The sequence below is a fragment of the Clytia hemisphaerica genome, unplaced genomic scaffold, assembly GCF_902728285.1.
Source record: "Clytia hemisphaerica strain Z4C2 unplaced genomic scaffold, Clytia hemisphaerica genome assembly, whole genome shotgun sequence".
In the NCBI taxonomy this organism is placed as follows: Eukaryota; Metazoa; Cnidaria; class Hydrozoa; order Leptothecata; family Clytiidae; genus Clytia; species Clytia hemisphaerica.
In genome coordinates, this window is record NW_027104571.1 from 412,440 (window position 1) to 433,453 (window position 21,014).

Sequence of the window (21,014 nt, forward strand, 5' to 3'; positions counted from 1 at the left end):
TTTGATGTACACGCTACGATTCTCAGCTTGTTTGCGACAATTGGAGGTTTGATGGAAGTGAATTTTAAATTATGGTCACAATGGGAAGAAAACACTTGTAATGAGTGCCCAATTAAAAGAACGTGAGTTGTGACATGTCTCTTGTCCTAATAAACAACTTTCAGATATATTTAGCCAACTTGTATTAAAAAATTGTTTAGGGGAGGGGGTGGTACTAAGTTTGCGAAGTGAGAGGTATATTCGAGCCGAAAATTGGAAATGGACTCTGAGAGAGAGAATAAAATTAAGTTTCTGGGAGCCTCAGAATAATTTTCCCCCAAATTAGGTTCGATTAAAAAACCTGTTCCAAAATTTGACTCTTAATAATTGACTCTTAAGTAAATTTGGGAATTAATGATATTAATTGTTCCAAAAATGAAAATTTTTGCATCTGGTGCCAGATAAATTTCCCTAGGTTGTATTGCGAACAACGCCAGGGGTGGGGCACCGAGGGTAAAGTGAAGGCTACATTTTTCAATCTTCCTAAAGTGCATTGTAAGGTGGTAAATTGTAAAGAAGGTGCACAAATGAGAAAAACATAAGTTTTTTTTGGAAAATCTGACCATCTACCTACCATTACATTAAAATGGATAAAGATTTTCAAGGAAAATGCGCCGTGAGGGTCGAGTTTAAATAGGTCGAGTTTAAATAAGTCGAGCCTAAATAAATAAGCTCAGTTTTGAAGCCGAAATTTTTGTCTGCACATATACTCTAGGGGCTGAGTTAGGTCCCGTATGCGCATCGGCGTATAGTTATTTTTTCTTTTGATCATGAAAGTATAGCCCTTGAAGAGTCAGAAAACGTGTGTGGCGTTATTTGGATCAGGCTCAAATTTCCATAATGGTGGATTTTAGATTTCAACCCTTTTTAGCCATCTTGCTTGAAAAAAAATTTATTTTCGACTTTAAACATAGACATATTATATACCAATCGATCACAAATTTCATGCTGATTAAGAAAAATGTCAGAATCATGGTCTGAAAATTTCGTCATCTGGAGATATGAAGCACTTTCGATTTCGATATTTTGAAATGACTACTTTTGGTTCCAGATTTGCGTGGCTGCAACATTTGATTGGCTTACTTAATTTACTTGAAATTTTCGGAGGGTCTTGCCTACCATTCAAATAATAAAATTCAGGAAAAGTTTTTTCTCTACATGAATTTCGAAATCCATAATGGCGGATTCAAAATTTTCTTTCGTCACATGGGCTCTTAGGCTCTGCTAGCCTAAGAAAAATATTTTTTGAGCTCAAAACCCTGCATATTATACACCAATCGATCAGAAATTTTATGCTGATTAAGAAAAAGGTCGGAACTATGGTCTGAAAATTTCGTTATCAAGAGATGCGAAGTACTTACGTTTTCTAAGTTTTGAAAACGAAAGTACTTCATAGCTCGAGATAGAAAAATTTTCAGACCGTAGTTCTGACCTTTTCCTTAATCAGCATAAAATTTCTGATCGATTGGTATATAATATGCAGGGTTTTAAGCTCATATTTTTCTTATGCTAGCAGAGCCTAAGAGCCCATGTGACGAAAGAAAATTTTGAATCCGCCATTATGGATTTCGAAATTCATGTAGAAAAAAAACTTTTCCTGAATTTTATTATTTGAACGGTAGACCCTCCGAAAATTTCAAGTAAATTGATTAAGCCAATCAAATGTTACAGCCACGCAAATCTGGAACCAAAAGTAGTCATTTCAAAAAAATCGAAATCGAAAGTGCTTCATATCTCCAGATAACGAAATTTTCAGACCATGATTCTGACCTTTTTCTTAATCAGCATAAAATTTGTGATCGATTGGTATATAATATGTCTATGTTTAAAGTAGAAAAAAAAATTTTTTTCAAGCAAGAGGGCTAAAAAGAGTTGAAATCTCAAATCCGCCATTATGGAAATTTGAGCCTGATCCAAATAACGCCACACACGTTTTCTGACTCTTCAAGGACTATACTTTCATGATCAAAAGAAAAAATGACTATACGCCGATGCGCATACGGGACCTAACTCAGTCCCTAGAGTAATACGGTAGTTTTCAGATTGAGTGCCCCCTCCGGGAAATAACGTCAATAGCTTGAAAAATTTTGATGAATTGAAATACTGTAAAAGAAAATCCTATACCTCAATGAATTTGGTGCTCTTCTCCGAATGGATTCTTTGATGAGATGATGAGACCTGAGTTGAATTTTGCCTGGAAACGAAAGCGTAATAATTTTGATTGACCGTATATTTTGGCGAATTTTTTGTCGTTCTTTTTTTTTTTTACTTCAGCCAATCGTTGCACTTAAAACACTTTTAAAGGTTTTGTTTTTAAATAAGAGTGATATCGTTTGCTTACTCATCAATTTTGATTTACAAGCTTTTTGATATTGAATTGATACGGATGTGGAGCTATATCAGCACAATAAAACAATAGGCAGACACTGTCCTGATATGAAACATGTGTTTGATATGAAACAGAAAAACTTATGTAAAAACAAAATCTTTAATATTCAACTGAATAAGAATCAAATCTGGATAAGAGAATTCATCTCAACACCGCCAACCACTACTCGGAGATTTTCTCATTTATACAGAATATTTTGATTTAATATTTTTGATACGAGACGAGGGGGCCTTCATTTTTCCACAGAGAAAAAGATAGAGAGAGCGTTTTCAGATTTTCGTGACTTTCCAAGTTAAAGCAATTTACAGAGTAAAAAATACAGAAACTTCATTGACGAGCCAAAATGTTTGAAAAGCACAAAAAAAGGGAAGGCCGAAAAAAGGTAATGATTCAACCACAAAAAAGGGTTGTACTGAAGAGCCATGCGTGAATTTCTTTCGAAAAGCGCTTTTAAGGACAGGAAAATCTCCATCCAAAACACAATAGCAAATCATCTTTCTTGCGAAAGAAAACTTGTAAATTTAGTGTTTCGTAGATTTTGACAGGAAAATCTCCATCCAAAACACAATAGCAAATCCTCTTTCTTGCGAAAGAAAACTTGTAAATTTAGGGTTTCGTAGATTTTGACAGGAAAATCTCCATCCAAAACACAATAGCAAATCATCTTTCTTGCGAAAGAAAACTTGTAAATTTAGGGTTTCGTAGATTTTGACAGGAAAATCACCATCCAAAACACAATAGCAAATCATCTTTCTTGCAAAGGAAAACTTGTAAATTTAGGGTTTCGTAGATTTTGACAGGAAAATCTCCATCCAAAACACAATAGCAAATCATCTTTCTTGCAAAGGAAAACTTGTAAATTTAGTGTTTCGTAGATTTTGACAGGAAAATCTCCATCCAAAACACAATAGCAAATCCTCTTTCTTGCGAAAGAAAACTTGTAAATTTAGGGTTTCGTAGATTTTGACAGGAAAATCTCCATCCAAAACACAATAGCAAATCATCTTTCTTGCGAAAGAAAACTTGTAAATTTAGGGTTTCGTAGATTTTGACAGGAAAATCACCATCCAAAACACAATAGCAAATCATCTTTCTTGCAAAGGAAAACTTGTAAATTTAGGGTTTCGTAGATTTTGACAGGAAAATCACCATCCAAAACACAATAGCAAATCATCTTTCTTGCGAAAGAAAACTTGTAAATTTAGGGTTTCGTAGATTTTGACAGGAAAATCTCCATTCAAAATACAAAGGCGAATCCCCTTTTCGCAATCATGGGACAAAGACTAGTGCATATTCGAGGATGCCTTTAAATGAAGCCAGACAAACCTATCAAGAGGGTTATAAACATCACAATTTGACTAATTAACATCATCATCAACTGACAACTCATTTGAAAAAGGCCTTTTATCGAAAAGTTATACCTCGTCGAAAGATAAATTCAACGTGGGACCAAAGAATTCATTGTGGGACATTGTCTGCTGAAAGTAATGAAAAAAAATTGAAAATGAAGATTAATGAAAAATGAAGAAGAAGAAAATGAAGATTTTTTTCTAGTTAATGAATATATGCTCAATGGAAAGCTAAGAATGAGCTGCTTGCAAATATGTTTGCAGATTTTTTCATATCTATCTTCGATCAAAGGAAAGAGCGTAAAAAAGTCTTTGAAATAGTTTTTAGAGAAAAGAAGCGGACCGTCCGATATCATTGGACCGGGCCCTATCTCGGGACATTTTCCTACCCCTTGATAGGGAAATCACAGCGCTTACCAGACATTGTACTCTGTGCTCGCGACACATCAGAGCCGTGCTGTATCTATGATGATACTCGCACAGTACGGGAGAACCTTGCGTTCTCGCAGGTACTGAACATATGAGTACCATCACCTCACCACATTCAATGTCGGGCATATCTCCCCATACTCTTGTATCAGAGTGATGGTACCCTATTCCCCTCACATGGTATGGGTTGACCCGGGCCAAGGTACATTCACTTGCCAAGTGTACATTCACTTGCCAAGTGAATCGTAGCACCGGGTGAGAATCGAACCCTGACCTCCCGCACGGAAGTCAAGAACGATGACCACTACACTACTGCGCGTCACCTTGAGTGGGTTAATTTTCGCGTGAGTAGTTTTCGGAAAAATTCGCGAAATTTAAGGTTTGCGAAAATTTAGATTTGTTGCCAAAATCCTTAGGAAAATGAAGGAAGTTACTTGAAAAAGAAGGGGGATTCGCGAAAATAAGTCCTTCGAAAATTATTTTTGAAACCAAATGTTTCGCGAAAATATCTGCTCGAAAAATTTATCCACTTAAGGAATTTTGATTGTGTATCTAAGGCCATCCCTGATAAGACCTGACGGAAAATAGCAAGTACTCAGTACTAGTCTTTCTTTAACGCTTGCGGCGCAAATAAAAAAATTTCGACTGCTTGGAAGAGGACAGCCTTCTCAAATCAAAAAGCTTACATCCAAAAATTAGTTTTGAGAGGCTTCTTAGGGATTTACATTGGAAATTAAAAAGCCTTAGACAGAATGTACCAATTAAATCGTCATAGAAAGGTCTGTTGAACAGGCCTTTTTGTAGCCGGTATAACACAAACACCAAACTCTCGAAAAACCAATTCATAGATAATTAAGAACACTACATCGTAAGCACTTGAAAAAGAAAACTAAATCTCACATTGATACGATGTCAGGACTATCTCGTTATCAGACGTACATCATTGACTACTGTAACAAAAGAAAAACGAGAGGAATTCTATCAGTTCCAGCGCGAACATCAAAATCACCGAAAAATTGGAATAGAACATACTGATCTTCTAAAGTCGGAGCAGAATGGAGAAAATTATCAGGAAAAGATCAGGAAAATATTACTTCCCTGTCTCAGTGGTATTGTAAAGCTCTTTTGAACAATGGGAATAGTAGATGTTAGATTTGCTTTTTCTGGTTATATCTAGACGATCCTATCATCTACACAAGATCACTTAAAAAGGGCATAGTGTAGGAGGCGTGATAAATTCGGGCGGAGTAAGCAGTGGCGGAGGTGTTTACAGTTTGTTCCAAACTCTACCGCCATTTTTTCCCATAAATCACCCTAACGCCCTAACTATGCGCTTATATATTTTCCCGGGTTTACTGACCCTCTAAAACGGACGATAGCATCGTCTAGGCTATATCTTGGAAGACGAATGGGGATTCAGTCTACATCAAAATTTCCAATGCGCTGGTAATTAGGCCCAATTAGGCCCGTAGTTGGCCAATTGGCGTAATTATCTTGCAAATTTGAAACAAAAGCACCAAACTGGAATCAAACATAACTAATACCTATGGATTGATCATCATCATCATCCTTCGATCTAGGTCCGAAGAACCTAGAATCCTTCAATAAATATTTGAGACAAATGGGAAATTCCCCAGGAAGTTTTGAAACCACAATCGATTTGTAAGTGCTCTAAAGTAGGTTCGAAGGGTAGAGTTAGGACCTTAGGATCTGAGGATCCAAAAGTACAAAAATGGTCCATTAAGGCTCAGAATATAGCCTGGAAGTCTGCCAACCCCTCCCAAATTGAAATATTCGATTAAGTTAAAGAGATAGCCCAAAATCGACTTTTTCGCCTGAACTTTAAATCTCGAAAAACGTCAAAATAACCGGAATTCTTAATATATTTCTTGAAAGATTGTAGGTCGGAAATAAACAATAGCCATCCCTCCACAGCTCTCGATCAGCCATTGCAGTACCCAGTTCCTCAATCTCTAGCCCTGTTTCCCGTTTCAAAATATCAAGAAATGTGCGCTTTCTCGATCGCCTAGGGCCCGCAGGACACCAAAGTAAAATTTCTGACACGATTTCGTTTTTCGCACGGAAACAGTGACCTGAAAAAGAGAGCATCCTGCTGGTCAAAACAGAGGAAATTCTTGTAAGTCCATGATCTCTTGAAGGGTTGGGTGGTTGCGCCAATCAAGATTGATAAGTTTTAATGGTAGCACTTATTTCTGGAACTATTTATTGTCCCCCCTTTATTGAAAACCTAGGCTAAATACCAAGGGTCATAAACCAATTATAAAATCTGAAAACTATCGACAATTTATATAGAAGACCTTCTAGCGAGTATGGCTGGTTTCTGTACTAAACGGGAGCATGAACATATGAACATATACACGACTGGACATCCATCTCCTTTGTATTTTTGAAGATAACACTGCTAGCTTCTTTGCCGCCTCGTTAAAATAATAAAATGAAACAATGGATTTTGATGATATACCTCAGAGGAATAGTTTGCTAACTACGACAAAACTTCGACAAAAACCTCAATGGTCCAACTCTTTACATCTCTTTAATTTACATTATGAGGAAGGTAAGAGAGGCAAAATACTCCGTCAACTTGTTAAAACTCCGGCTAATATTTCGAAATTTCGACTCATTAGCGTTGAAAAATGCTTTTAAAATACATTGCAAATTTATGAAAAAATTAGAAAATAATTTTTTTGTGAGTTAAGAGTAATGTTCAAGCTCTATCAATCCTTTTAGATAAGTAATTCAAAGAAATAAAATTATGCCGGGATAAAGTCGGATTTTTTATTCCAAATTTAAAATACAGGCGGCAACAGTCAGGGACAGTCGCCTTATTAGGAGACGCCTCCTGATTAGGAGACCCGTCTCCTAATCAGGAGGTTCACGTCTCCTAATCAGGAGACGGGTGTAATTATCTCGTGAACGAGCAAACTGCGCATGATTTGATTGCTCCCTATGGAAAGAGCACAAAAAATTGATTCCATATGGTGATTTTTAGAAAAATCCACCGGTGGAATCAATCACAATTCTAATAATCCATAAGAACCAATCAGAAGTAAGAATCTGTCTTCTGAACAAAAGCGTCTCAAAAAGAAAAATGGCGGACATGAAAAAAATCAAGGGGGGCTTCCTTGTAGTGCTTTATATTAGGATTGTGATCGATTGCACCGAGAAATTTTGATAATTTTTTTAAAACTTTACCAATTCGAGGCTGCTCTTTCCATTAAAACTAGTTTCAAAATGCGCGGAAAAGCCTAAAGCCCTTAAAATTGAGATCAAAGTTTTATGTCTCCTAATTAGGAGACGGGTCTCCTAATCAAGCGACCCCAAGCGACCTACATGTCTCCTAATCAGGAGACGTCTCCTAATCAGGAGGCGTCTCCTAATAAGGCGACTGTCCCTGACTGGGCAACGAAGCTCGCTTCAAAGACACAAAAGAAGATAGACGTCCAGTCGTTTATATGTTCATGACGGGAGTTATTTAATATAGAAGTGTTAATTCATAAGCGATATAACCAGAATAAGGGGGAAATTACCAATTTTTCATCAAATGTGTCATGTGACCTGCGCTTAACACAATGGTTTGTATGGAGACCCCACTGAATCATATGACGTGTGACGTGTGACCTGCGCTTAACACAACCCGTTTTTTGGAGACCCCACTGAATCTGTTCAAAGAAGTAATACTATAAAACTTTAGCCTGCGGTGTACTACAAGTTTGTAGCATGACTCATTACGGTGTAAAGGAAGTGCGGCTTCTTTTATGGTGATGTAATGAAATATTTGCGGTTTTCTTAAAATGTTTAAATTCTGCAATCCTTTTTCCTTCTGATCTTAAAATGTCAAGGTATATTGGGCAGTTCCTGAAACTATAGATGACACCCCGCCATCGCAGGTCGGAAAGTTTACACTATAAAAGCAGAAATTGCTTTACAACGCCCCTTGATAAATACTTGATAAATCTCTAACTCAAGGGGAAATTGTTGGAAAACGAGTGGTGTGGTCGTCTGAAAAAAAATGCCTATGACTGAAAGTCGGTACTTTGTGGTTAAGTGTCCGTTTCACGAAAAACGAAAATTCAATTGTATTGGTTTCGAAGTCGTAAAATCTCCCCTTCACCTCAATGAATGAATGCGTCATCACATTCGAAAGACGAAGTTGACTTTAAGGTTTGGACTGGATTAAAGAAGTATCACTTGAAATTGATTCGTAGGAAAAATAAGCAAAATTTGTTTAGTAAAGTCTGACGAAAATGTCTAGTCGAAAGTGGTCGCGGCTTGTTGTTACACAAAGTCTAAGAAAACGACTGATGTCACGTCACAGCTGGTCAGGACGAACTAATAGTATTTGTCCATTTGACATCATATTTTGCCGGCACTTGTCCGTCCTCGTAACTCGGAATGTTTTTCTTTTAGGCCTAAGATAGTTAAAGGAGATTCTAATTGTTTTTTCCAAGCTCGAAACACCAACTTGACTGAGACTTGCACTTAAGGTAAATCAAAAGTATCCCTGTCAATCACAGATAACTGTTAATGTTATCTATAAAACCTATGCTATGAAACATTCAAAACAAAATCCTTTTGGCTTAAATCGAAAACGGTAAAGTTTATTTACGCTACAAGATAACAAATGACAAATATAGATCTTCGAGCACTAATATCCTATTTCAGGACTCACGGAGCTTTATCGTAAAAGCTTTCTATTTTGATCATGTTCGCACGTTACAATTCCGTTTCGCTCTGGAACGAAATGAAGCAATTCTATTGGTTGGAAGTGACGTGAAACTTGAATCTAACCAATAGAATGGCTTCATTTCGCTTCGGAGCGAAACGGAATCGTTAAGTGCGAACATGGTCTTAGGCCAGAAATTGTGAAGACTTTATAAGCCCTTCAATGATATGTTTATGTTTTTGATTTGGAAAGTTGGTTGGTAATATAGTTACTACAAAAACATCTTGGTTGCATACTCTTAAGAGGGCTTACCAACATACAAAATACATCTTGATACTTCATCTAGAGAAAATATCTATGAATTTATGGTGAAGTTTTACTTGGAAAGCATCTTCACGATATAGATTTTCCCCGATTTTCCATCTTCGAAAAACTCTGGTAATTGAGTCTCAGAAACAGCTCTCTCTCGTTTTGAATGGAGTGGAGTGGAGACAAAAGCTCTCGATCGTCAGACTTGAAAACCTCAAAAACTTTGGAAAGAATCTCAGCGGAAAAAACTTGCAAGAAATCAACACGAACACCCAATACCCAACGTAAAGTTATAACACAGCACGATCAGACTCAAAATCCAGCATATGATTGTATAACTCTAATGGAATTGGTAGGTTCATAAAAAGCGCCGATAAGACGTCTTTCGAACATTCATTGGACGTTATGAGGAAGTTGACGTCAATTCCATAGAAACTGAAGCTCTCCAAAACGTTAAATGGTGATGTAGTAATTTAAGTCTAGAGATTCTTAATTGGGCGGTCATCATCTTAAACGACAAAAAGTGCAAAGCTCTTAAAGGATTATGTGGAGTTTATACAAGCCCTCATTTGATTTGGTTGGTCGTCATCTCTATTATTTCAAAAGACCAATTAGTGAAGTATCTTATAAAAACTCCAGCTCATTCCCTTTATCAGGAAGTAAATTAAAAATAAAATCGTAAAAGGAAAACCCCTAAATAAACTTATGAGTAACTTTCCCATGTTACTCAATCTAAGATGATCATTCGTTGAGGTTGTTGAGACCAGGGGTCGAACATAACAACCCTCTCATTACAGACGAAAGCTCTACCAGCTGTGCCCGTTCAGCTAGCAGGACACTTCTTAAATAAAGCTCATTAGAGGCTGGTATTAGTAAAAGGGGCAGTGAATAAAAACTCTCATATATCGACCATTTGTCCATAGTTACAAAAACGATATGAAAGTAAGTGTAATTTCTTCATAACAGAACATAACAGATACCAAAAATAGACAATTCGAAACTAAAAGATTAAATCGCAATGTATTATAATATGCTGTACTTTAAAAACACCGAAAATGTCTTTAAACTTACCAGGACCAAATACAGTCAAGTACTAGTGCAGCAATGCAACAGTTTCAGATATGTGACGTCATTTGGCCATGGTAAACTTGAATCTAATCCTAAATTGTGTTGCTTTTTGCACTAGAATTGATATAGTTTAGAACTAGCAGTTAGCTGAAGCTATAAATGCCCCGAAACCGCCGGAGTTAAACATTTATTGCCAGCCATTATAATTTGATAAGTAACATTTAGTTACGACGATAAAAGCCTTTTAAAACAACATTATGTTCTAAAGTTGAAATTAGATGTAAAGTCCTTTTCTTGGCTGTCATCCTTAAAGTCCGGCAGTAGGACGTGACAACTGAGGAGTATATTCTGACTCAACCTCAAGATTACTTTGGAATAATTAGGTTTGAGAAGAACGTTTCACAATATACGCAATCAGGGTAAACTTAGGTAGGATTTGTAGGACAAATTTTTCTGGAAAATAAACATTTCTTTTTTGTTGTTTTAAGACTGAGTGTAATAGAAGAGTGGAAAATTAGAAGGAATTTCAAGATCAAGTGAGGGTGTAGCCTTGAGGCGCTTTCAGAGACGCATTGCGCGGGAGACTCCCGCATTTCTCGACGCGCGTTTAAACCCTTTATCTAAATCGGAATATTACGGAATTATTTGAAAAGTCATTGTCTAAATTCGCCCGATATTTTCACACCTGCACATTATTGATTTATCAATCGTAATTGGGCTTAAAAGGTTTTGCCATTTATTAAAGTCATCTAAAAGACGCAAGTTTAATTCTGAAACGTAATTTAAAAATGTACTACATTGACGTACCAATTCTTCACCACAGTTAGAGCATGATCCCTCTAATCTGTAACGTGTCTCAAATAAATCTTTCTCCTGGACTGAAAGATTACAAACAGTCTGTCCTGAAAAAATTTGAGAAAACTCTGCATTGGCATCACGATTTTCAAAAGATGTACAGTTTGTAATTAAGAAATCCCAAACAGGTTGGCGAATGACAGATAAATTTTCCTCATTTTCTCTATCGTCTGTAATGTCTGAATTTAAAATGATACTGTAAGACCTCAAAGAATCTGTTAACAAATCAAAAAATAAGCTCTGTGTCTCAATTTTGGCAACATAAGAGCCAAACGTAGAATATGCTACTTCCAAAAACGAATCTACTGCACACGTATACACTGATTCTTGCCGTCTACATGAATTCATAAAATGTAGGTCTCTATTACCTCTATTATTATTGTACATGTAATCATTCTGATCTATGTGTCCTTCTACTAAACCTTCGACTATATTTTTCTGAGAAATTCCTTCATAAGAAGGCTGATCAACATTTTCCTGAGAATTTCCTTCATAAGAAGGCTGAACATTTTTCAAAGCATTGTTACTATCAGAAATCTTTGACATTTTCAAGGATATTTTAAGATTATACCTCTGTTTTCTTGATTCTTGACTGTGAACTTGTCCAAATGATTCGGGATAGCTCGGAAACCTACCTTCTCTGTAGGGTGTACGTATATATAGCTAGTTTATTCGGACGCAGCAAAAGTAAAGTAAGTACGCACGCGTGAACATTTTTAGAACCTCGGCGGCCCGCCTGAGAAACGAAACAACATCAACATCATGAATATTTTTTTGGCGAGCAAGTCCGCTACGTGAAGCAACAAAAGCCCCTTCGGGGCAAATATAATTTTTTAAAGGAATGTTAAAATTGAGAAAATCAGGATCAGGTTTCAAACCAGGAAGAAATTTACTTTCGGTTTTAAAAATGGAAACTTCTAAGGAATTTCGCAAGAATAAGCAAAAATAAATTAGCTGATGTATGCGGTTTTTTTTTCAAGTTTTTGGCAAAAAAAATTCTTCTCAAGACTTAATTATCTCGGAACTACGTGATTATTACATTGATAAATAGTGTAATGTTATTGTATTACGAAGCCACTTCAGATCCTTGCCACAAGAAAACAGTGCATAAATAGCACGCATCAATATCGAGCAGGCATTTTACAATTAGACATACATCGAAAAGCAACTATAAAATACTCATTTAATTAAACTAGAGGTTGGAGGTAATACTTTGAACGATTAGATAATGGAGAATATGTTATTTTGGACACTTACTTTAAGTTTTATGAATACGTTAACGTCAGCTATTCGATGGGATTTCAAACTGAAATACGTTGGTCGCCATGGAGATTTCGATGTGTACTCGTCACCAGGAAAACCTATTGGATGTAAGTTATAAGAAATTGTTCTTTAATGAATTTATCTTGCATGACCATTTCCGGGGTGCTCAACGCTAACTTTCCCGATCGGGAAACATGCAACCTTCCTGATTTGGAAACTTTAGCCATTTTGGGAAGTTTTCGACCTTCCCGTTTCGGGAAATGTTCCCCGTTAAGGCAATACTTGCCATTTCGATATATTCATCAAACTTCCAAAGGAAACTATGGAACAACTCAGCTACTCCCTGAGATCTAATCAAAGGAAAGGCTGATAAACTGAGTAGTTTTTTATGTCTGATTTTTCATTTGTCATAACAGAAAAGCATCTATCTCATCAAGTTGATCACTACTAAATGCCCAGTTCTGAATTTGGGTATCATTCAAGATAATTGGGTATCATTCAAGATAATTGGGTATCACTCAAGATAATTAAGACACCATCTCAAAGCCTTTCTTTAGTACTGTACACTGTTATAGCAACATTTTAAGATTTAAGATTATATAGTCAAACGTGATGAAAGTTGAAGTGTTTTTCTTTTCGATTGCTCCTATTGTCAAACTTTTGTGGTTTCGCAAAAAATACGTGATATTACCCCTGTCAATCCATATCACAAAGAACTGACTCGGCTTTCAGTCTTTTTAACCCTCAATTTCTTCTCTATGAAAGATTTTGGAAATTAATTTTTTCAAGTACTTTGAAACATCCGCTCGAGTTGCCCAAAAAGCTTCCAATTTCTGACAATGTAAAAACCCAACACCAATAGTAACTAACCCTCTTAAGATTTGAACACAGCATTTACGAAAATCATCAAGTATCTTTGGAACAGAAAATGCAAAGTAATGCTATTTTGATTGATTGTTCCAATATTTTTGAAACGGAAATTTCCTTTCCTCTCTTCCGTTGCCAAAAAATTATTACAACAGAAAAGTTTGCCAAATGAGTAAGAAAGTTCGTCACCATGGAGTTTTATGTCTGATGCCAATAGTGTTTTAGAAACGCTCTTCAAAATATTTAAAAGTGGTTTTAAAATAAACGCGAGATTTTGAGTGGTTTTAAAAAACAGCACGTGCCAATGTCTGAAACGTGCCTATTGCATAAAGCTATTTCAGACTTTACTTTCTTATTTATGTTTGAGAAATAAATCCACTTGGACGCTTCAATGAAGAACTGGGCGGGGTTTGGGGGGGGTCATGCGTTCGAGCCTTACGCAAATGGACCATAGTAGTGAGGGAATAACGGTCTCAGCCATACAAGAAGCAAATCTTTCATTTGAAGTGAATTCGGAGCCTAACTGAAAATAATTCGGAAAAATCAAAAGTCAATGAAAAAGAAAGACTTGAATTTTTGTTTTATTTTATTTCCAGGGTATCCTCATCCAACGACGGTCAACGGGACGATGGTAGAAAAGTTGTCAACGAGAGGTGATGGGAACATTTATCCAGGACGAGATGAATGTGTTGTAGTTGATTGCAAACATTGTATGAAAGGAGGTGATGCAAGGTGTCGGTGTGGTTGTAATAACCTCATAGAATGCAATTTTCAAGGATCAGCTAGAAACACTATGTTTATTTACAATGGGAAGTTTGATACTAAGTGCCCCTCACGCATATACTATCGCACGAATATTCAACAACGGTCTGGCAAGAAAGTAATCACAGGTGCTATCAAATCCTCTAACACTGACACTAAAGATTATTTATCGCGTGATAAACTCTATGTTGTTATTGGTGGGGTCGGCTTTGTGGTATTAGCAGCATTAGCGGTAAATCTGGCGTTCAGGTTCCGCAGGAAGAACACTGTCAAAAATACCACGCTGAGATTAGAACAGATCACAGTTACACGGTGAAAGATAATAAATTGATGTTTGAATGGACGGAGAGTTTGTGAAAGAGAACAAATGATTTCACCAAAGGCAGATAATCACGAAGTTTGATAACAGCAAATTTACTGTATTGTAAAATACCCCTGTGTCACAGACCCGCTGGTGGAAAATTAGGCCAAAATTTCGTCCCCGGTGGCAAAATACCCTACAATTCCAGCCCTACTTGGAAATTGACTTTGATTTCACCCCCCTGTTCAAAATTAAATGTAAAAAATTGCATTCCATAGCCATCCGTAGTAGATTTTTTGACTTAGAAACAAAAGAATTTTTATGCCCATTAGTATTTCGATAGAATACTTTATCCCCGCTGTAGGAAAAAGTTTCACCGAGGCTGTGAGACAGGGGTGCTGTAAGGAGAGTGGGCAGTTTCAAAAAGGCTTCTACCAGAACGGAGCGGTCATGTACATTTCTAAAATTCATTCCAGTGCTTTGAAGTATTGGACTGAGAAAAACACTGTATATAACATTTTACACTTTAAAAATTATTTAATAACTTCTAAGTTTTGTAGATATTTGATTTTATTTCAATATAACTATTTCAGTTGACGGAAAGATTGGAGATTTGTGAAATTTAAAATTAATGCATTATTTTTTAACTTGATTTTGAATCATCAAAAGTTGACAGGTGAATTAGACAAAGCAATTAATTTAAATGTATATTGAAATGTATATTAAAAGAAACCTAGCGATATGCAGGATGCAGAATAACAAAAAGTTTAAATTTCGATTAAAAATGATCTTAGATGAAATATGAAATTCAGTAGCGTAGTGGCAGGAGGGGCAGGGGTCAGTGCCCCCCTCCCTAGCAGCCGATTATTTTTTGGGGGGCGCCGAAATATAAAGGGCGAAAAAAGACGCCTCTGATAACTAACGCCCCTTTGCTTTTTTACACCTTAGAATTGTCAGATTCCACCAAAATGAGAGTAAATACCCAAAGATTTTCGTCCTCGCTTCGCTCGCGTAATTTTTACAAAGATATTTACTTTTAATAGGGGCCGCCAAAATCAAAATTTTCTAAAATCGCTTCCCCAGTTTGCGCAAATTTTGGCAGACTGATGAAATTAAACGAAATTTCGAATACAAACCCCATTCACATCCAAACAACTAAACTAACCAAATCAATTAACCCGCACGAGTCATTTTTTAAATCAAATTTTTAATTAATCTTGACAGAATAAAGTACCAAACAATTTGTAAAGGCAGTTTTTTGTTAAAAAAATCTCAAGGAACCCAATACAAAAATTTTAAATCTTCAAATCCCTTAACAAACTTTTTCACTATGGTCAGAGCCCTTAAATGGTGTGCCCGCAGCAAAATGAGTTCTGCCCCTAATTTTATTGTCTAAAACACTCATTCGCCAAAATCTAAGAAAAAAATTTGAATCGCTTCAAAAAAAAATTAAATATTCATGGGATTCTGAACCACTTAAAGTAATTCTTTTTAAAACTAAATTATTATTCTTGGAGATTCAATGATGAAAACAAAAATTATTGAGATGAATATAATTGCTTACCCATCCTCCATTCTTCATAAGCAGCCGATCCTTGAATAAACTTTGGAGATAATCAAAAATTGGTCCGTATAACCGTGATTAGTTGACGAAGATTTGTATAAACATGGTTAAAATCTCGATAACTTTGACAATCATTTCATGAGAAATAGTTTTCAAAGCTTCAAAGTCCACCGTCCAGCCAATGAATCATAAACCTTTTTCATGTCCGCACTCCTCGAATCCCCTATCAGAGGTTAACCTTTTAACAATTTTCTGCCAAAAAAAAGAAAAGCATGAATTGAAAATCATAATAACAAAAATGTGAAATAAATATTTTGCGAAATATACAGTTCGACAAAAAATATTGGTGACGAAATCGGGATAAGCGAATTTGAATTTCGAAAAAAATAGGCTTGTTTTGGAAAGTAAAAACTGATTTTCGAGGATAAAAAAGCATGGTAAGAACAATAAATAACATACTGTTCACCACTCTCAATTGTCGATCACTTGGTTGAAAATCATTCAGAACCATAGAACCGTAGCAACTATTTGACCAGAATCATCTTTGTGAAGTTGCACCTACTCTTCCGTTGGAGGGATAGTGTCAGCTGTTGGTGATGCCATCTCACTTGTAACTATTTGTATTTTGTTTTTCTCATTCTCTTAATTTTTTCTTACCCTAAAATTCAAAACAATTGTATGATAACTAAGCTACATGTTTATTTACAAACAATATTGGAACAAAGAATTTGCAGTCAACTCTCTCTAATTCGAATCTCTACTATTCGAATCTTTCTGTAATTCGAACTCAAATATCAGTCCCCTCAGCTTGGAGGTGGTTTTAATTTCTCTCTGTGATTAGATTTCTTTCTCCATTTCGAATAAAGATAATATTGTTCCGTTGAAGATCGAATTAGAGAGAGTCGACTGTATATAAAAAGATCATATTCACATCAAGGAAATTCCTGGAGTAGAGCCTGGGATTAAACGGACAAATTCCTTACAATCGAATCAGCAAGAAATTCTCTTTTTTTGTAACATAAAAAACTATGAGTAATGACATCTGGATGATATAAAAAACGAATTACATAAATACTCTATTTCTATAAATTCGCTAATAAAGTTAAAATAAGAACTGTAATAATTACAAAAAGGACCTACTGGTACATCAAAATATCATTCCTGCTAAAAGAACCGGTGACATAAAAAAGCAAAGATTGCGTTATTAGCTCATCGAAAACCAGTCTGTTTGGGTCTGATTTCGAATATTTTCGTACTTTTCTTAGAAATAACCTGCTAAATGAATTACTTACATCGATAGGGCAAAAAGGGTCTCTTTTGGAAAGCTATGATTCTAAAGTCTGTCTCAAAAGACAGTGGACACTTTGGTTTTTGAATATTTTCTCAGCCCCTATTCATGCTATGTTGGAAAGTTATTTTCTTTAAGGAAAATAATCTATAGGGTAGAAGATATTTGAAAAATTGAAAAATAAAGAAGAAAAATGAAAATGAAAATGAAAAAAATATGAAGATTTTTTCTACTGTTTTAAAAATCGTGACATACAGATTTGAAATCAGCAAGCTTCAAACATTCTCAAGAATTTCATGAGTTTTAAAAAGTCGAAGAAATCTTCATTTTTTAGATTTTGATTTTTCTTCTTCATTTTTCAAATTTTTTAAAAATCTTTTATCCTATTATTCTCCTTGAAAATATCTTTCAAACTTTCTGACATGTGCTGAGAAAATGTCCAAAAAATAAAATGTAGACATACCTTTAGAGACAGACTTTAAGTGAATTATGTCCTAACTAGATGAGTTGATAATTTAAAACAATAATAAAAACATTTCAATAAAAAACATAAAAAATAACCAATCTGATTCATAAAATTTCTGTTTTATCGTATGTAAGTGTGATTTACCTCCTTTGCAATAAGATGAGATGCGATAAAAATCATGTCCTGTTATCAAAGATTTGTTTGTGCGGTGTCAAGCATGGTGTCAATTCCATTGTAAATACACTTCACAGTAAATAATTTCAAACAATTCAACGGTTCATTTCCAACAATCATAAAATGATATTAACATTTTGAACCAAATTAAGCTCTGTAAAGCCAACTTTTCTCCAAAATCAGGAGCCAAAAAGAATCGGATTCAAAAACATGTTTCTCTTTAACATCATCTTCCAATATCGAGAAAAACGCTCTTTGGGCATTTCGGTTAACCTTGCAACCATTACCATATGAGCATCAAGGGACATCAAGCTTGAACATTCTTGGATCACAAGATACCAGACACTACTTGGAGGTGTACTTGTAGTAGATGAAGCCCACAACAGCAGCAATAGCGCAAACAGTAGCAATATTTGTTGGATTCACAACTGCAGGGATTACTGGATGTCGACAAATCTTCTCAGCATAATCGATAGCGGACCTCTATAAAAAGTGTATAGTGAAAATTTGCTATCAAATGCTTTCACGTTATTGAGGCTTTTTCTCATAATTTTGCAAAAATTTTCAAAAATCACTAGAAAATAGCTCGAAGATCAATTCCTACTAGTTCCTGCTTTAAGCTTGATTTTTTTTACCCAAAAATAGCTCCCAAAATTAAGTTCTTTTTAAGTTCCTTCTTAAAAATTCCATAGCATTCTTGGAGTGAGAAAAAACAACTTACCCAACCACCACTATCTAAGATCCAGGCAAAGAGCTTTTCTGTTATGAACTCTAGTAAAAATGTGAAAACAAGGTCTGCGATTTCGTATCCACTTGAAGTCAACATTCGTGCTCCAAGAATCAAGATGGTAGCAATCCGACCCCAGTTGATACCATTTGAGATAACGCGTTGTGCAAGTCTTTTGAAAAGATTAAATTTACTTTCAGGATTAGCTGGTACAATATCCCTCAGAGAGCCAAGAGCGTCTTCAATTTGTTCGTTGAAAGCATCAGCAATAACTAGAAGTCTGTCGGATACAACCCTGAAAAAAATTTCACTTTATTAACTTTAACAGATAGATGCAAGTTGCTAAAAGTTTCTAACGTTAAAAACATTCAAAACCTTGTCTTCTATATTTTTATACAAATGGTAAGTTTTAAAGGGCTACCTTTCTTGTTCGGAGAGTGGTCCATAATAATGTCTGCGCTGGTTAGCTGGTAATCCAGTATTTAAAATGGTCTCGACAATTCGTGTTCCAGCAATCTTCTCCTCATTGACCAGCACATTTACTTGAACTGTCGGATCACCATCTGTCTGGGTGGAATCATCAACCTCATCTCGTTCATCTTCAGCAGATGGATTGTTTCTACGTGGTCGGGTAGATTCCTTATCTTTTGATGGTGCCATTTTATTTTACACTTGGCTTGAAAAGAATAATGAGGAATATACAAAAATTTGTTTTTATTTATAATTTCATAGAAAAAACACCATTGGACACAAAAGTGTCTATCACTCTTCTTTCTGCTAAATTGACTCAGCTAAAAGTGGCACATACTTTTGAATCTAAAACCATTCGCACATAAATAGTGAAATTCTATTTCTGTTATAGTAGTAGGGAGCAAACCTTTAGGTTCTAGCATCTTTTTAAAGGAGGTATTCATATGATGAATTTTCTTTGAAGTCATTTTCATGAGGGGGTTAGCCTCAATGACCTGGCTATGGTAAAAGGATTTTCAGATTTGTTAAAAAAGGTGGGATTTGGGTTAATGAGAAATTTCAGGTGGAGATAACCCCTATGTAGGCAGGTGTTAAATTTTTCAGGCGAAGGTTCGTTGTCAAAGTTTCTGAATTTATTCTGTCATTTTCAATCATTTTTGCACAAACTAGAGAATAATAAAAAAACATTTTTGTACTGATGGCGTAGCCGAAAAGCTTTTACTATGATTATGAAATAAATTTTGAAAAAACGTAATCCATTTTGAAAGTTTTGTTTTTCTCTAGTCTCTTTCTCTCCAGTTTGAAGTATTAGGGACTTATGACCACAATTTAGGTATGGATTGTTGAATAAGGTGGGGGTTGGGCTGATAACAGATTTCAGGTGGAGGTGACCTTTTTCAGGTGGGGGTTGGAGGGGTGTTGCCCATTGTGATTCTACTAAACATATACTTAGGTATTGAGAATAATCATCTGTTAGATAGTTGGCCTCTTAGCTGCGCTGAGCACTGACACAGAAGAAATTCATGACATTTATGAAAAGGGAATTATGTCTCATATTTTATTGACTCTTCTTTCTCCCTGTTTACCTAGTACCAGTTTTTAGTCTTTTGTTATGGTTAATATTGCATACTATGATTGCATTACTTTTTACCTTGGGTGTACGGATTTTTGGGTGTACTGTATTTAATTTGGTGGTTGACAGATGCACTCTATCACATTTGCTTCTCTTGAAAACTAAAAACAATTATATTCACTCATCTCTTAGAACAAGCACTTCATAAGACCATAACATTAGACATAAACTCAAACTGAAAAATCACCAGCAAAGGTAAAAAATAATCCTATAATTTGGCTGACTGTAAATTATTCTCCTGGGAATAGAGCCGCCAAATGATCAAATCAAAACATTGATAATGTGTGACGTCATAATTACTGCTTTTAGTTTGCGTGTTTTGAAAGTTTGATGTGTGTACTCCGTCCTTGTGGAGTTTTTTAATGGCATGAAAACAAAATATGCTATGTCTTTAAGAAAAAATTTCTAAAAGGCTTTTGTTATTCTGTAAATATTTCTTTTTGGATTAAAAAATTCCATCTTTTATTGTTCTAATGATTACCGTAGGATCGCCCAATCTCGACATAGCTGTAGGCTGGTCTTCGAAATAAAAAATCAAACATAAACAAATACATACCAAAGTTATCAATCAATCACTAAATTGTACTCTCTCTCTATCACGTCACAGATTGTTAATATAATATGAGAAATGTGAACTGTTATTACTTATCAGTCCATCACAAACTGCCATATAAACAAAACTCAACATTCTCACAAAAGTTGTCTTTTTGATTTCCCAAACATTCGTCTAAAGCGTTCACTTCCACAATAATTTATGTATAATTGCAATTTCGGTCAGTCCACAGTCGGCTTCAACATATACACGTGTTTTTATTTACGTGACCGAAGTGCCTAGTAAAACAGTAAGTGGCGAAAGAACACAGCAGATTAGTTAAAG

At 35.5% G+C, this 21,014-nt stretch overlaps 2 protein-coding genes and 1 long non-coding RNA gene across 4 annotated transcripts in view; 1 reads left to right on the top strand and 2 right to left on the bottom strand.

Moving 5' to 3' along the window:
* LOC136823453 (uncharacterized) overlaps positions 1–12,432 on the bottom strand; it is a 44,526-nt gene extending 32,094 nt beyond the window's left edge. Inside the window, exon 1 of the long non-coding RNA XR_010849030.1 lies at positions 12,380–12,432. This is a non-coding gene — a long non-coding RNA (uncharacterized lncRNA). The remainder of the gene's footprint in view (positions 1–12,379) is intronic.
* Positions 12,098–14,943, top strand: LOC136823452 (uncharacterized). Its single transcript, XM_067079643.1, has 2 exons — positions 12,098–12,492; positions 13,849–14,943. The coding sequence occupies exons 1-2, from the start codon at positions 12,351–12,353 to the stop codon at positions 14,328–14,330; spliced, it is 624 nt and encodes a 207-aa protein (XP_066935744.1). The 5' UTR covers positions 12,098–12,350; the 3' UTR covers positions 14,331–14,943.
* A 2,481-nt stretch (positions 14,944–17,424) lies between these two features.
* Positions 17,425–20,256, bottom strand: LOC136823455 (bcl-2 homologous antagonist/killer-like). 2 transcript variants are annotated; one of them, XM_067079649.1, is made up of 3 exons: positions 18,956–20,256; positions 18,529–18,706; positions 17,425–18,290 (listed from the first exon to the last, which is right to left on the bottom strand). In XM_067079649.1, the coding sequence occupies exons 1-3, from the start codon at positions 19,192–19,194 to the stop codon at positions 18,153–18,155; spliced, it is 555 nt and encodes a 184-aa protein (XP_066935750.1). In that variant the 5' UTR covers positions 19,195–20,256; the 3' UTR covers positions 17,425–18,152. The 2 variants fall into 2 exon arrangements, with proteins under 2 accessions (XP_066935750.1, XP_066935749.1); XM_067079648.1 differs by having other exon boundaries at positions 18,529–18,829; positions 18,956–19,248.
* Between the last annotated feature and the right edge of the window lie 758 nt (positions 20,257–21,014).

Coding starts and splice junctions, on each gene's coding strand:
- LOC136823455 (XM_067079648.1), bottom strand. CDS start 19,194: ATGGCACCATCAAAAGATAAGGAATCTACCCGACCACGTAGAAACAAT. Junction 18,830..18,955: donor CCACTCTCCGAACAAGAAAG/GTAGCCCTTTAA, acceptor AATTTTTTTCAG/GGTTGTATCCGACAGACTTC. Junction 18,291..18,528: donor TCTTAGATAGTGGTGGTTGG/GTAAGTTGTTTT, acceptor CACTTTTTATAG/AGGTCCGCTATCGATTATGC.
- LOC136823452 (XM_067079643.1), top strand. CDS start 12,351: ATGGAGAATATGTTATTTTGGACACTTACTTTAAGTTTTATGAATACG. Junction 12,493..13,848: donor ACCAGGAAAACCTATTGGAT/GTAAGTTATAAG, acceptor TTTTATTTCCAG/GGTATCCTCATCCAACGACG.